At 49.6% G+C, this 15974-nt stretch overlaps 1 protein-coding gene across 2 annotated transcripts in view; it reads right to left on the bottom strand.

Annotated features, from left to right (window-relative positions):
- Positions 1–15974, bottom strand: part of sardh (sarcosine dehydrogenase) — an 87045-nt gene that overhangs the window by 6962 nt on the left and 64109 nt on the right. For both annotated transcript variants that reach the window (XM_041899010.2, XM_041899012.2), the window contains exons 18-20: positions 12548–12641; positions 2956–3118; positions 1496–1664 (exon numbers count right to left, since the gene is read on the bottom strand). In XM_041899010.2, coding sequence (XP_041754944.1) covers positions 1496–1664; positions 2956–3118; positions 12548–12641 — 426 coding nt within the window. The remainder of the gene's footprint in view (positions 1–1495; positions 1665–2955; positions 3119–12547; positions 12642–15974) is intronic.

Raw genomic sequence — 15974 nt, 5'->3', positions numbered from 1 at the left:
TTATTCTAAAATTGATTAAAGTATTTTTTTCCCTCATCAATCTACACACTATACCTCATAATGACAAAGTGAAAACTGTTTTTTTTGGTGCAAATGTATTTAAAATCCAAATACCTTATTTACATAAGTATTCAGACCCTTTGACTTAGAGTCCACCTGTGGTAAATTCAATTGATTGGACATGATTTGGAAAGGCACACACCTGTCTCTATAAGGTCCCAAAGTTGACAGTGCATGTCAGAGCAAAAACCAAGCCACGAGTTTGAAGGAATTGTCCGTAGAGCTCAGAGACAGGATTGTGTCAAGGCACAGATCTGGGGAAGGGTACAAAAAAAATTCTGCAGCATTGAAGGTCCCCAAGAACACAGTGGCCTCCATCATTCTTAAATGGAAGAAGTTTGGAACCACCAAGACTCTTCCTAGAGCTGGCTGACCGGCCAAACTGAGCAATCGGGGGAGAAGGGCCTTGGTTAGGGAGGTGACCAAGAACCCGAAGGTCACTCTGACAGAGCTCCAGAGTTCCTCTGTGAAGATGGGAGAACCTTCTAGAAGGACAACCATCTCTGCAGCACTCCACCAATCAGGCCTTTATGGTAGAGTGGCCAGATGGAAGCCACTCCTCAGTAAAAGGCACATGACAGCCCACTTGGAGTTTGCCAAAAGGCCCCTAAATACTCTCAGACCATCATAAGCAGTCTCAGTGAATCAAATCAGAAAACAATATCACGTCAGGCTGCCAGTGCTTTAAATCCACTTATCCACTTACTGAATCCCTTCTAATCAAACCACAGCAGTTTTAGTAAATTACTGGAAACATTATCAGAACTGCATCACTTAGTCCCTCACATTTAGACCAAACCAGGTCTGCTACATTACACTTACAGCAGGGAAGAATATTTAGAAATGATGATTCTGTGATTTCTATGGTTGTTAAGGCCATGGTCATGTTGACTTTAAAAAGAAGAGAAACTCACACCACTCTAACTGGAGTCATCAAAGACCCCCATGGAAGGAGGAAGAAACCGAGGACCCAAACGAGGGCATTGCGTTCATCCACCTCTGGCCTGCTGGCTCCCCTACCTCTGCGGAAGCATAGTTCCCGCTCAGCCCAGTCAAAACTGTTCGCTGCTCTGGCACCCCAATGGTAGAACAAGCTCCCTCACGACGCCAGGACAGCGGAGTCACTCACCACCTTCCGGAGACATTTGAAACCCCACCTCTTTAAGGAATACCTGGGATAGGATAAAGTAATCCTTCTACCCCCCCTTACCCCAACCCCCCCCCCCAAAAAAATAAATAAATAAAAATAAAAATAAATAATAAATAAAAACATTGTAAAGTGGTTATCCCACTGGCTATAAGGTGAATGCACCTGTTTGTAAGTCGCTCTGGATAAGAGCGTCTGCTAAATGACGTAAATGTAAATGTATAATGCTGGTGACATTTAATTATGTCCTCAAGCTAAACAGTTGTAATGGTGACCGTGAGCACTCACTCATCAATGGTGAAACAGACAATGCGTCTACGTAGTCCCTCAGCCTTCTGTTTCTCCAGAGAGGCCCGACCCAGGAAGGGAATGGTGCTCTTCATCTTACAGGTGAACGCTAGTCCCGCCTCCAGAGGTGTGTCATCAGGCCGCAGGTCAGCGTGCCAATGTCTGTAGCCTAGGGAGAGAGGAGAGGAGTCACTATCCGACTAAACTGCAAACCTTGGAAGAGGTAGGACACAGAATGGATGAGAGATATGTAATGTAGGCTTAAACAGTCACATTCAGTCAGTGAAGGCTGGTGGGAGGAGCTATAGGAGGATGGGCTCATTGTAATGGATGGAATGGAGTCAAACGTGGTTTCCATATGTTTGATACCTTTCCATATATTACATTCCAGCCATTATAATGAGCCCATCCACCTTTAGCTCCTTCCACCAGCCTCCTCTGCATTCATTATACAAAGAAACATGAATCCATGCAAGCGCACAGAGGTTAAGCACTCTCAAAGACGTTACTGTAATACACATACACTGCCAGCTCCCCCGGGTCTGTCAACAGATTAAACAGAGCAGTGTAGTTGTACACAGTGGTTGATCCCTAGTGTTGTTGAAGTACAGGCTAACAATATAGGATACAGCTGATACATCATGCAGCCACTGTAAGGGCCTCTCCTTTCTGCTAGTCATGCTACTGCTGCTCTCTCAAGGACACATGCTAACTTAGCTCTCTACTGTTATTACCAAAAGTACTACTGTATATCTATTGAACCAAACACGCTCTATCTCCCCAGCCCCCATCTGTTTCACTTACAGCTCTGCTCCGTGTTGTCACGATATCAGTATCATACCAGATTTTCTTTGACAACAAATACAACACGAAGCAGACTAAACTCTATGGTCCTTATGTGACTGGGTAACAACATATGGCAGTTGTTTTTCTTACATTAGGACTGTTTTCCTCAAGACATTGAGTCCGCTTCATGTTTTGTTTCCTTTGCTTCCTTACTTTCTAGTATCGCGATAGTGGTATCGTGACAACACTACAACTGATACCTATGGAAGTCTATACATCTGATACGCTGTCTGCTGCCTATGGAAGTTTAGACATTCAGTTAAGGATTTTATAGGACTGTTACTGTACTCTTAGCGTGGGTACCAGTCAGTTAAGCTAACATTCCACTCCTTGTGCTCTGTGTCATTGCCAAACAAAGCTTATAAGAACCTGTAGTGTGTGATTATCCCACTGTTGTTACAGGAGAAAAGGGGGAGTAAAGTCCTATCTTTTACTGGCACATCTCACTAATAGCCCTATGTTTTCCTGGAACATGTCATAGCTGAAGCACAGTTGGTGATTGTGTTGTGTTTCCACCAGCCCCCTCAGCTCAGAAAAGCACAGCTGGTTCAGGAAGAACTTAGTTAAGTTGCTGTTCTGCCACCAAACTCTCTCAGAGCTAAGCTGTACTATACCTTTCTCTATACTGAGGGAGTCGATGGCTCTGTATCCAGCGTTGATGATGCCGTGCTTGGCACCGGCAGCCATGACAGCCTGGTAGACAGGCAAGCAGGAGTCCTTAGGGATGTGCAGCTCCCAGCCCAGCTCGCCCACGAAGGACAGACGCATGGCACGCACCTAGAGGGGGAGGTGGTGACAGAATGAGAATTAATGAGCAAGTGAGTGATTGAATGGTAAAAGACAGTGAGTGAGTGAGTGAATAAACAAACTAATGAAGGATGTGCTAATAATTTAAATGTCCTGGGATATGACGTGGCTCTAATAAGATACAGTAAATTGCAACTGATAGTTTCCCTCTTCCCAACAAACTGTATGTAATGAGACTTTAAATTGCATGGCCAGAACCCAATGTAATATAGATGTAATGGAATAAATAGAGGAATTGTGTAGGAGTTGTCCTTGAGAGCAGGCAGGCAGCTCCGACTGGTCTAGTCAGTGTTTTGATGCATTTTACTGAGAAATAACCTTTCTGGAGAACAGCACAGCTGCTCTGTAACCCTCCTACTACCTACTGCTCACACACACACACATCTTCAAGGACATGGTCTGTATGCCTGGCTACCGTACATTCTAATGAAGAACCTCCTCAGTGTTCTCCGCAGGGAGAGAGGAAACAGAGAGAGGAGAGCGAGAACGTGGGAGGATGAACAGACGGATGGGAAAGAAAGAAGGGAACAGGAGATGGGGACTGATAAAAATGTGCTAGGGAAAGAGCTGGATAGGGAGAAGAAAATAGGAAGAGGAAGGAGAGCGGGTGAGACTGGTGAAGGAGAGCGGTGGTGAGACTGGTGAAGGAGAGCGGGGTGAGACTGGTGAAGGAGAGAGGGGGTGAGACTGGTGAAGGAGAGAGGGTGAGAGACTGGTGAAGGAGAGCGGGTGAGAGACTGGTGAAGGAGAGCGGGTGAGAGACTGGTGAAGGAGAGCGGGTGAGAGACTGGTGAAGGAGAGCGGGTGAGAGACTGGTGAAGGAGAACGGGTGAGAGACTGGAGAAGGAGAGCGGGTGAGACTGGTGAAGGACAGAGGGTGAGAGACTGGTGAAGGAAAGCGGGTGAAACTGGTGAGGGAGAGCGGGTGAGACTGGTGAAGGAGAGCGGGTGAGAGACTGGTGAAGGAGAGCGGGTGAGAGACTGGTGAAGGAGAGCGGGTGGTAAAGGTGAGAGGGTGAGAGACTGGTGAAGGAGAGCGGGTGAGAGACTGGTGAAGGAGAGAGGGTGGTAAAGGTGAGAGGGTGAGAGACTGGTGAAGGACAGAGGGTGAGAGACTGGTGAAGGAGAGCGGGTGAGACTGGTGAAGGAGAGCGGGTGTGAGACTGGTGAAGGAGAGAGGGTGGTAGAGGTGAGAGGGTGAGAGACTGGTGAAGGAGAGAGGGTGGTAGAGGTGAGAGGGTGAGAGACTGGTGAAGGAGAGCGGGTGAGAGACTGGTGGTGGAGAGCGGGTGAGAGACTGGTGGTGGAGAGCGGGTGAGAGACTGGTGAAGGAGAGAGGGTGAGAGACTGGTGAAGGAGAGAGGGTGAGAGACTGGTGAAGGAGAGAGGGTGAGAGACTGGTGAAGGAGAGAGGGTGAGAGACTGGTGAAGGAGAGAGGGTGAGAGACAGGTGAAGGAGAGCGGGTGAGACTGGTGAAGGACAGAGGGTGAGAGACTGGTGAAGGACAGAGGGTGAGACTGGTGAAGGAGAGTGGGTGAGACTGGTGAAGGGGAGCGGGTGAGAGACTGGTGAAGGAGAGCGGGTGAGAGACTGGTGAAGGAGAGAGGGTGGTAAAGGTGAGAGGGTGGTAAAGGTGAGAGGGTGAGAGGCTGAGAGACTGGTGAAGGAGAGCGGGTGAGAGACTGGTGAAGGAGAGCGGGTGAGAGACTGGTGAAGGAGAGAGGGTGGTAAAGGTGAGAGGGTGAGAGACTGGTGAAGGAGAGCGGGTGAGAGACTGGTGGTGGAGAGCGGGTGAGAGACTGGTGAAGGAGAGAGGGTGAGAGACTGGTGAAGGAGAGAGGGTGAGAGACTGGTGAAGGAGAGAGGGTGAGAGACTGGTGAAGGAGAGAGGGTGAGAGACTGGTGAAGGAGAGAGGGTGAGAGACTGGTGGTGGAGAGCGGGTGAGAGACTGGTGGTGGAGAGCGGGTGAGAGACTGGTGGTTGAGAGCGGGTGAGAGACTGGTGAAGGAGAGAGACTGGTGGTGGAGAGCGGGTGAGAGACTGGTGGTGGAGAGCGGGTGAGAGACTGGTGAAGGAGAGAGGGTGAGAGACTGGTGAAGGAGAGAGGGTGAGAGACTGGTGAAGGAGAGAGGGTGAGAGACTGGTGAAGGAGAGAGGGTGAGAGACTGGTGGTGGAGAGCGGGTGAGAGACTGGTGAAGGAGAGAGGGTGAGAGACTGGTGAAGGAGAGAGGGTGAGAGACTGGTGAAGGAGAGAGGGTGAGAGACTGGTGAAGGAGAGAGGGTGAGAGACTGGTGGTGGAGAGCGGGTGAGAGACTGGTGGTGGAGAGCGGGTGAGAGACTGGTGAAGGAGAGAGGGTGAGAGACTGGTGAAGGAGAGAGGGTGAGAGACTGGTGAAGGAGAGAGGGTGAGAGACTGGTGAAGGAGAGAGGGTGAGAGACTGGTGAAGGAGAGCGGGTGAGACTGGTGAAGGACAGAGGGTGAGAGACTGGTGAAGGACAGAGGGTGAGAGACTGGTGAAGGACAGAGGGTGAGAGACTGGTGAAGGAGAGCGGGTGAGACTGGTGAAGGGGAGCGGGTGAGACTGGTGAAGGGGAGCGGGTGAGAGACTGGTGAAGGAGAGCGGGTGAGAGACTGGTGAAGGAGAGAGGGTGGTAAAGGTGAGAGGGTGAGAGACTGGTGAAGGACAGAGGGTGAGAGACTGGTGAAGGAGAGCGGGTGAGAGACTGGTGAAGGAGAGCGGGTGAGAGACTGGTGAAGGAGAGCGGGTGAGAGACTGGTGAAGGAGAGAGGGTGAGAGACAGGTGAAGGAGAGCGGGTGAGACTGGTGAAGGACAGAGGGTGAGAGACTGGTGAAGGACAGAGGGTGAGACTGGTGAAGGAGAGTGGGTGAGACTGGTGAAGGGGAGCGGGTGAGAGACTGGTGAAGGAGAGCGGGTGAGAGACTGGTGAAGGAGAGAGGGTGGTAAAGGTGAGAGGGTGGTAAAGGTGAGAGGGTGAGAGGCTGAGAGACTGGTGAAGGAGAGCGGGTGAGAGACTGGTGAAGGAGAGCGGGTGAGAGACTGGTGAAGGAGAGAGGGTGGTAAAGGTGAGAGGGTGAGAGACTGGTGAAGGAGAGCGGGTGAGAGACTGGTGGTGGAGAGCGGGTGAGAGACTGGTGAAGGAGAGAGGGTGAGAGACTGGTGAAGGAGAGAGGGTGAGAGACTGGTGAAGGAGAGAGGGTGAGAGACTGGTGAAGGAGAGAGGGTGAGAGACTGGTGAAGGAGAGAGGGTGAGAGACTGGTGAAGGAGAGAGGGTGAGAGACTGGTGGTGGAGAGCGGGTGAGAGACTGGTGGTGGAGAGCGGGTGAGAGACTGGTGGTTGAGAGCGGGTGAGAGACTGGTGAAGGAGAGAGACTGGTGGTGGAGAGCGGGTGAGAGACTGGTGGTGGAGAGCGGGTGAGAGACTGGTGAAGGAGAGAGGGTGAGAGACTGGTGAAGGAGAGAGGGTGAGAGACTGGTGAAGGAGAGAGGGTGAGAGACTGGTGAAGGAGAGAGGGTGAGAGACTGGTGGTGGAGAGCGGGTGAGAGACTGGTGAAGGAGAGAGGGTGAGAGACTGGTGAAGGAGAGAGGGTGAGAGACTGGTGAAGGAGAGAGGGTGAGAGACTGGTGAAGGAGAGAGGGTGAGAGACTGGTGAAGGAGAGAGGGTGAGAGACTGGTGGTGGAGAGCGGGTGAGAGACTGGTGGTGGAGAGCGGGTGAGAGACTGGTGAAGGAGAGAGGGTGAGAGACTGGTGAAGGAGAGAGGGTGAGAGACTGGTGAAGGAGAGAGGGTGAGAGACTGGTGAAGGAGAGAGGGTGAGAGACTGGTGAAGGAGAGCGGGTGAGACTGGTGAAGGACAGAGGGTGAGAGACTGGTGAAGGACAGAGGGTGAGAGACTGGTGAAGGAGAGCGGGTGAGACTGGTGAAGGGGAGCGGGTGAGACTGGTGAAGGGGAGCGGGTGAGAGACTGGTGAAGGAGAGCGGGTGAGAGACTGGTGAAGGAGAGAGGGTGGTAAAGGTGAGAGGGTGAGAGACTGGTGAAGGACAGAGGGTGAGAGACTGGTGAAGGAGAGCGGGTGAGAGACTGGTGAAGGAGAGCGGGTGAGAGACTGGTGAAGGAGAGCGGGTGAGAGACTGGTGAAGGAGAGCGGGTGGTAAAGGTGAGAGGGTGAGAGGGTGAGAGACTGGTGAAGGAGAGCGGGTGAGACTGGTGAAGGAGAGCGGGTGAGAGACTGGTGAAGGAGAGCGGGTGAGAGACTGGTGAAGGAGAGAGTCTGGTGAAGGAGAGCGGGTGAGACTGGTGAAGGAGAGCGGGTGAGAGACTGGTGAAGGAGAGCGGGTGAGAGACTGGTGAAGGAGAGCGGGTGAGAGACTGGTGAAGGAGAGAGACTGGTGGTGGAGAGCGGGTGAGAGACTGGTGGTGGAGAGCGGGTGAGAGACTGGTGAAGGAGGGAGGGTGAGAGACTGGTGAAGGAGAGAGGGTGAGAGACTGGTGAAGGAGAGAGGGTGAGAGACTGGTGAAGGAGAGAGGGTGAGAGACTGGTGAAGGAGAGAGGGTGAGAGACTGGTGGTGGAGAGCGGGTGAGAGACTGGTGGTGGAGAGCGGGTGAGAGACTGGTGAAGGAGAGAGGGTGAGAGACTGGTGAAGGAGAGAGGGTGAGAGACTGGTGAAGGAGAGAGGGTGAGAGACTGGTGAAGGAGAGAGACTGGTGGTGGAGAGCGGGTGAGAGACTGGTGGTGGAGAGCGGGTGAGAGACTGGTGAAGGAGAGAGGGTGAGAGACTGGTGAAGGAGAGAGGGTGAGAGACTGGTGAAGGAGAGCGGGTGAGAGACTGGTGAAGGACAGAGGGTGAGAGACTGGTGAAGGACAGAGGGTGAGAGACTGGTGAAGGACAGAGGGTGAGAGACTGGTGAAGGAGAGCGGGTGAGACTGGTGAAGGGGAGCGGGTGAGACTGGTGAAGGGAGAGCGGGTGAGAGACTGGTGAAGGAGAGCGGGTGAGAGACTGGTGAAGGAGAGAGGGTGGTAAAGGTGAGAGGGTGAGAGACTGGTGAAGGACAGAGGGTGAGAGACTGGTGAAGGAGAGCGGGTGAGAGACTGGTGAAGGAGAGCGGGTGAGAGACTGGTGAAGGAGAGCGGGTGAGAGACTGGTGAAGGAGAGAGGGTGGTAAAAGAGGGTGAGAGGGTGAGAGACTGGTGAAGGAGAGCGGGTGAGAGACTGGTGAAGGAGAGCGGGTGAGAGACTGGTGAAGGAGAGAGGGTGGTAAAGGTGAGAGGGTGAGAGACTGGTGAAGGAGAGCGGGTGAGAGACTGGTGAAGGAGAGAGGGTGGTAAAGGTGAGAGGCTGGTGAAGGACAGAGGGTGAGTGACTGGTGAAGGAGAGAGGGTGAGACTGGTGAAGGAGAGCGGGTGAGAGACTGGTGAAGGAGAGCTGGTGAGAGACTGGTGAAGGAGAGAGGGTGGTAAAGGTGAGAGGGTGAGAGGGTGAGAGACTGGTGAAGGAGTGCGGGTGAGAGACTGGTGAAGGAGAGCGGTGAGAGACTGGTGAAGGAGAGAGGGTGGTAAAGGTGAGAGGGTGAGAGACTGGTGAAGGAGAGCGGGTGAGAGACTGGTGGTGGAGAGCGGGTGAGAGACTGGTGAAAGGGAGAGGGTGAGAGACTGGTGAAAGGGAGAGGGTGAGAGACTGGTGAAGGAGAGAGGGTGAGAGACTGGTGAAGGAGAGAGGGTGAGAGACTGGTGAAGGAGAGAGGGTGAGAGACTGGTGAAGGAGAGAGGGTGAGAGACTGGTGAAGGAGAGAGGGTGAGAGACTGGTGAAGGAGAGAGGGTGAGAGCTGGTGAAGGAGAGAGGGTGAGAGACTGGTGAAGGAGAGAGGGTGAGAGACTGGTGAAGGAGAGAGGGTGAGAGACTGGTGAAGGAGAGAGGGTGAGAGACTGGTGAAGGAGAGAGGGTGAGAGACTGGTGGTGGAGAGCGGGTGAGAGACTGGTGAAGGAGAGCGGGTGAGAGACTGGAAGAAGGAGAGCGGGTGAGAGACTAAAGAAGGAGAGAGGGTGAGACTAAAGAAGGAGAGCGGGTGAGAGGCTGGTGAAGCAGGAGAGCAGGAGGAATGTGAGGAGAAGCTGAGGAGATGTGACAACAGCAACGATAGTTGAGGAGTCAGCCCCAGAGGAGGCCCTGTCAGCCAGACCATCTGTCCAGCACAGCCTCACACAGGTCCCTTTCTCCCCCCCACACAGAGCAGGAAACTCTAGGGATCCGGACAGAACTAGGCCAAGATCCTCTCACATAACACATACAGTGAGGGAAAAAAGTATTTGATCCCCTGCTGATTTTGTACGTTTGCCCACTGACAAACAAATGATCAGTCTATAATTTTAATGGTAGGTTTATTTTAACAGTGAGAGACAGAATAACAACAAAAAAATCCAGAAAAAAAATGTTATAAATTGATTTGCATTTTAATGGGGGGAAATAAGTATTTGACCCCTCTGCAAAACATTACTTAGTACTTGGTGGCAAAACCCTTGTTGGCAATCACAGAGGTCAGACGTTGCTTGTAGTTGGCCACCAGGTTTGCACACATCTCAGGAGGGATTTTGTTCCACTCCTCTTTGCAGAGCTTCTCCAAGTCATTAAAGTTTCGAGGCTGATGTTTGGCAACTCAAAACCAGCTCCCTCCACAGATTTTCTATGGGATTAAGGTCTGGAGACTGGCTAGGCCACTCCAGGACCTTAATGTGCTTCTTCTTGAGCCACTCCTTTGTTGCCTTGGCCGTGTGTTTTGGGTCAGTGTCATGCTGGAATACCCATCCACGACCCATTTTCAATGCCCTGGCTGAGGGAAGGAGGTTCTCACCCAAGATTTGACAGTACATGGCCCCGTCCATCGTCCCTTTGATGCGGTGAAGTTGTCCTGTCCCCTTAGCAGAAAAACACCCCCAAAGCATAATGTTTCCACCTCCATGTTTGTCGGTGGGGATGGTGTTCTTGGGGTCATAGGCAGCATTCCTCCTCCTCCAAACACGGCGAGTTGAGTTGATGCCAAAGAGCTCCATTTTGGTCTCATCTGACCACAACACTTTCACCCAGTTCTCCTCTGAATCATTCAGATGTTCATTGGCAAACTTCAGACGGGCCTGTATATGTGCTTCTTGAGCAGGGGGACCTTGCGGGTGCTGCAGGATTTCAGTCCTTCACGGCTTAGTGTGTTACCAATTGTTTTCTTGGTGACTATGGTCCCAGCTGCCTTGAGATCATTGACAAGATCCTCCCGTGTAGTTCTGGGCTGATTCCTCACCGTTCTCATGATCATTGCAACTCCACGAGGTGAGATCTTGCATGGAGCCCCAGGCCGAGGGAGATTGACAGTTAATTTGTGTTTCTTCCATTTGCGAATAATCGCAACAACTGTTGTCACCTTCTCACCAAGCTGCTTGGCGATGGTCTTGTAGCCCATTCCAGCCTTGTGTAGGTCTACAATCTTGTCCCTGACATCCTTGGAGAGCTCTTTGGTCTTGCCATGGTGGAGAGTTTGGAATCTGATTGATTGATTGCTTCTGTGGACAGGTGTCTTTTATACAGGTAACAGGCTGAGATTAGGAGCACTCCCTTTAAGAGTGTGCTCCTAATCTCAGCTCGTTACCTGTATAGAAGACACCTGGGAGCCAGAAATCTTTCTGATTGAGAGGGGGTCAAATACTTACTTCCCTCATTAACATGCAAATCAATTTATAACATTTTTGACATGTGTTTTTCTGGATTTTGTTGTTGTTATTCTGTCTCTCACTGTTCAAATAAACCTACCATTAAAATTATAGACTGATCATTTGTTTGTCAGTGGGCAAACGTACAAAATCAGCAGGGGATCAAATACTTTTTTCCCCTCACTGTACACAAATAATAATCACGCACGCACACAAATAATAATCACGCACACTATCCCCCCCCAAACAACCTGCCTCACGGTACGGTAAACCTGTGTGAGGAAGTGATGTGTAATGAGTGAGTTGGGGCACAGACAAACACAGCACAGGCAAAGAGACCCCCAGAAGAAAACAGTGTTTTCAGCACAGTAGTGACACCATCAGTGGGATTAAAATGCCATCAAGACCATACTTAATGTAGGACAGGATGCGGCATTAGTGAAGGCAGGCAGAAGCCAAAAAACAAGGGGGATCCAGAGGAAAATATTACGTAATTCAGCTAAATCAAAACAGAATGCATTAGCGACACTGAGCCGGAGGCTTAGTTAGAAATAGAGCAGTCTTTATTTTGGAGAGCCACTCTGTTCCAATGCTGCTCTGCTCAGCTCATCTACTGGGAAACATACAGAGGACCCAGTGTTTTATACTGTAATAGTTAGGGCTGTATGTTTATAAAACACTCCAAATGTATTACAGCTATCAAGCTAAAACATGTATACAGAGGTTGTCTCTTAATTTGATCACTGTTGTCGCAGATCGTTTTTTTACTGCGCAGCAAGAAATGCAACTTGTAGTGTATTGAAGGTTTGAAAAGGCTTCTAAAGTTTGTAATTTCCACTGAAAAAATGCATCAACCCCTACAAAAATATCCATTAATTATAATCCACATAATTCAGATTTGCTGTTGCTGCAGGATTATTTTACAGCTGTGAGAAACTGGTAAATTTAAAATAGGTATATATTAAATGTACAATCGTAAATGTTTTCTACAACAATGAGGCAGAGAGGAGGAAAAGGTTGGATGGTGAAAGAGACTAACATGTTTAGATTTAAGGGAGACATGAATAATGGAGAGAGGGAGAGGGACAGATGAGAGAGAGCAATAGAAAGAACGAGGTGGCGAGGTTAGAGAAGTATGCAGTGTTTGACATGAGGTCTCAGTCAGTCACAGGGGTGATGTGAGCCAGGCCATCTGTCCCATAAACAGGCACAGCACATTCACACAGGTCCCTAGACCTCCACACACTCTCCACAACTAGGCCAAGACACACAACAAACACACACACAGGCAGCTACACACAAACACGCACATACAACAACCCACCTTTGTGCACGCATGAACGCACACACACGAAGATATGCACACTCACACACGAAGATATGCACACTCGCCCTCTCCTTGCTCTCTCTCTCATACACACTCAGGAGAAAACAACCCTTCTTCAAGCTGCGCCGTGAAATTTACATATATTCGAATTTATTACTTGAATTCCAGTGGCAATTGACAGCACTGTGTGAAGCAGAGTAATTTGTACCATATTGAATTATACATTTGATGAGGCAGGAGTGTGTGTAAGGGTGGGAATGACAGGGGAAAATAACTGCTAGCCAGATTGACAGCCAGACAGAGCCAGCCAGACAGGAAGAAAGATAGACAGGCCCCTTTCTCTTACCTTGTGTCCGGCAGCGTTACAGACTTTGTGTGTAGAGAAAGGGAAGGCTTCGTTACTCAGGTCTGTATCCAGGATCTCCTGTAGCACCTCTCGACTGTGGACAGACACAGAACACCACGTCAGCCAATCAGCTGTCAATCAACCAGTATCAGCCAATCACCTGTCAATCAGGAACTGCTCTAACCAGCAGCTGCCAAAGGGATCATCAGTATATCTGTCAATCACCAATGGCAGCAGAACTCACGTCAGCCAAAGTACCTAGCAGTCAACCGGTCCATCTCAGAAAAGTCCACTTCAGACAATGTAAGTCAGACAGGCAGTGTGGCACAACACACACTCACGATTGAGAAGACAAAAACAAAACATCATCATTTATGTTTCATGGCCAGCGTTCAGGTTTGGTTGGGTGTTGTGTTGTCTGTGACACTGGGCCTGGGTCTGTCCTTATGAGTTCCTCTGAGCACACAGACACACACACGTACGTACGTAATCTGGTTTCTAGATAGTGCCTCGTCACTGAAGCAGCCTGATCCCAGATCTGTTTGTGCTGTCTTGCAAACTAGACAATGATTGTAATGAGCTGGCAAGAGAGCACAAACATATTTGGGATCAGGCTATCACTGAAGGGCCCCCCCTGACTGTAGTCATTGGAAGCAGCTGCGTGGCTTGCAGAGCTATTGGGAGGGCTATTGGACCAAAACAGCCCAGACGATGAGCTCAGAGGGAGCTCCTCTTTCACTGTGATGCTTCTCTCTCATTTGGCTCATACCCCTCTTTCCTCCAGCATAATTATGAGTTTCTACCATATTGTTTTCACCCGTCAAATCCTTTACAATAAGTGCCGATGAAGGGGAGGAGACAGGTGACAGCATTTTAAACAATTTGAGTAACTGCACTCTAAATTGAGATCGAGCCCAAATCTGTGCCGACAGGCCAACCTTGGCTTCCTCATTTAGGGGCCGGCGGCAGCATTCGTGTCTCCGGGTACAGGTCAATAAGGCTCCATCCTCTCAAGATGCGCAGCGTCGCTACATTGGCGGCAGTCAAAGTGATGGATGTTTACACCAGGGCAGAGACGCGGCCTGTGAGCCGCTACTGCCACGCTACGTTGATAAACAAACCTCTGTATAAACATATGCCAAATTATGCCATTTACCACAAGGACCATGGCTTTTCTAGGTGCAGGCATGGCTGAATGGCTGGCTGAGATTGCAGACGCATCATTCTTCTCAGAGTTGGAGCGGCTGCCGGTGGACGAAGGAAGAGTAATGGATGTTTAGGTTCTGCCAGAGCGTGTGTGTCTGTGTTCAGGGTGTGTGTGTGTTTGTATGCATGTGTACATGCACTAAGCAGAGGAACTCATAAGGACAGAATAAATGTGTGAGGTACAGAGAGAGATAAGGTGTAGGGCCAGGGGAACATGGGGAAAAGGGATAATATATTTTGTTCATGAAGATAGGTGGTTTCAGGGTATGAGGCGAGGTGTGAAGCATGAACCATCATGCTTACTGAACTGTAGAGGCCAACAAGCTGTCTAATTATAAACCCTGTGTGTGAGTGTGGGTGCGTTAGTGCGTGGACAGTGTGGGCAGTGAAACAGCCAATTAGTTGATCAGACTACCCATTTATTGTGGCAGTTAGCTCAGGATCACAGATCTGTTCCTAATGAGAAATCACACACACCGCTGGCTGCATATCACCCCCAAATCGAAACAAACTCCTAATTTGTGTCGTAAAACTCCCAATGCACTATTACGTGACAAAATCGAATGAAACATTTCTAAATTGAGATTGCACTAATTAAACTACATCAAACTATTTGCAGAACAACTAATTTAGTCCCAACTATGTATGTGATACACAGAGCACACACAGTACATGGGAACAAGTATGTGGCCCCTGCCTATCCCTGTACTCTGAGACACAATCAGACCATAGAGAAATAACCTCTCCCACCCCTTCAATATCCTCCCATCGCCTCCTCGTCGCTAGCTACACTGCCGCAGGGGACTCATTTGAGTTTCAAATGTGTTGTGACAAGATTTCATTCATATTTCAGGATTGTGGGAAGAGGGAGGAAGGGAGAGATGGGGGGAGGAGAAGAGACATGATGAAAAGACACTGATATGTATGGAGGCTGGGCCGGTGGCTGAGGGACAGTCTCATTTCTACTAGCTGTAGTTAATCAGTCTGTTGCGACAGAGACAGACAGAGCAGAACGTGGCCGAGGACAGCCATTATGATAAGGCCCACAGTTGCGTCTAATTATGTGGATATATTGAAGCAGCATCTCAAGATATCAGTCAGGAAGTTAAAGCTTGGTCGCAAATGGGTCTTCCACATGGACAATGACCCCAAGCATACTTCCAAAGTTGTGGCAAAATGGCTTAAGGACAACAAAGTCAAGGTATTGGAGTGGCCATCACAAAGCCCTGACCTCAATCCTATAGAAGATTTGTGGGCAGAACTGAAAAAGCGTGTGCGAGCAAGGAGGCCTACAAAGCTGACTCAGTTACACCAGCTCTGTCAGGAGGAATGGGCCAAAATTAAACAATTTAAAGGCAATGCTACAAAATACTAATTGAGTGTATGTAAACTTCTGACCCACTGGGAATGTGATTAAATAAATAAAAGCTGAAATAAATCATTCTCCCTACTATTATTCTGACATTTCACATTCTTAAAATAAAGTGGTGATCCTAACTGACCTAAGACAGGGAATTTTTACTAGGATTAAATGTCAGGAATTGTGAAAAACTGAGTTTAAATGTATTTGGCTAAGGTGTATGTAAACATCCGACTTCAACTGTACGTGTAAGTAACTGTGTACTTAACTACACTGAATAAAAAATATAAACGCAACATGTAAAGTGTTGGTCCCATGTTTCATGAGCTGAAATAAAAGATCCCAGAAATGTAGGTGCACCTTGTGCTGGGGACAATAAAAGGCCATTTTAAAATGTGCAGTATTGCCACAGGTGTCTCAAGTTTTGAGGGAGCATGCAATTGGCATGTTGACTGCGGGGATGTCCAACAGAGCTGTTGCAAGGTAATTTAATGTTCATTTCTCTACCATAAGCCGCCTCCTAGGTCCAACCGGCCTCACAACCGCAGACCACGTGTATGGCGTTGTGTGGGCGAGCGGTTTGCAGATGTCAACGTTGTGAACAGAGTGCCCCAAGGTGGCAGTGGGGTTATGGTATGGGCAGGCATAAGCTAGGGACAACGAACACAATTGCATTTTATCGATGGCAATTTGAATGCACAGAGATACTGTGACGAGATCCTGAGGCCCATTGCCGTACCATTCATCCGCCGCCATCACCTCGTGTTTCAGCATGATAATGCACGGCCACATAAGGATCTGTACACAATTCCAGGAATCTGAAAATGTCCCAGTTCTTCTACAGATGCATATCTGTATTCC

This window comes from Coregonus clupeaformis, chromosome 15 (genome assembly GCF_020615455.1).
Source record: "Coregonus clupeaformis isolate EN_2021a chromosome 15, ASM2061545v1, whole genome shotgun sequence".
Lineage (NCBI taxonomy): Eukaryota > Metazoa > Chordata > Actinopteri > Salmoniformes > Salmonidae > Coregonus > Coregonus clupeaformis.
The sequence above is the reverse complement of the archived record's forward strand: the minus strand, read 5'-3'. Positions and strand labels throughout refer to the sequence as shown.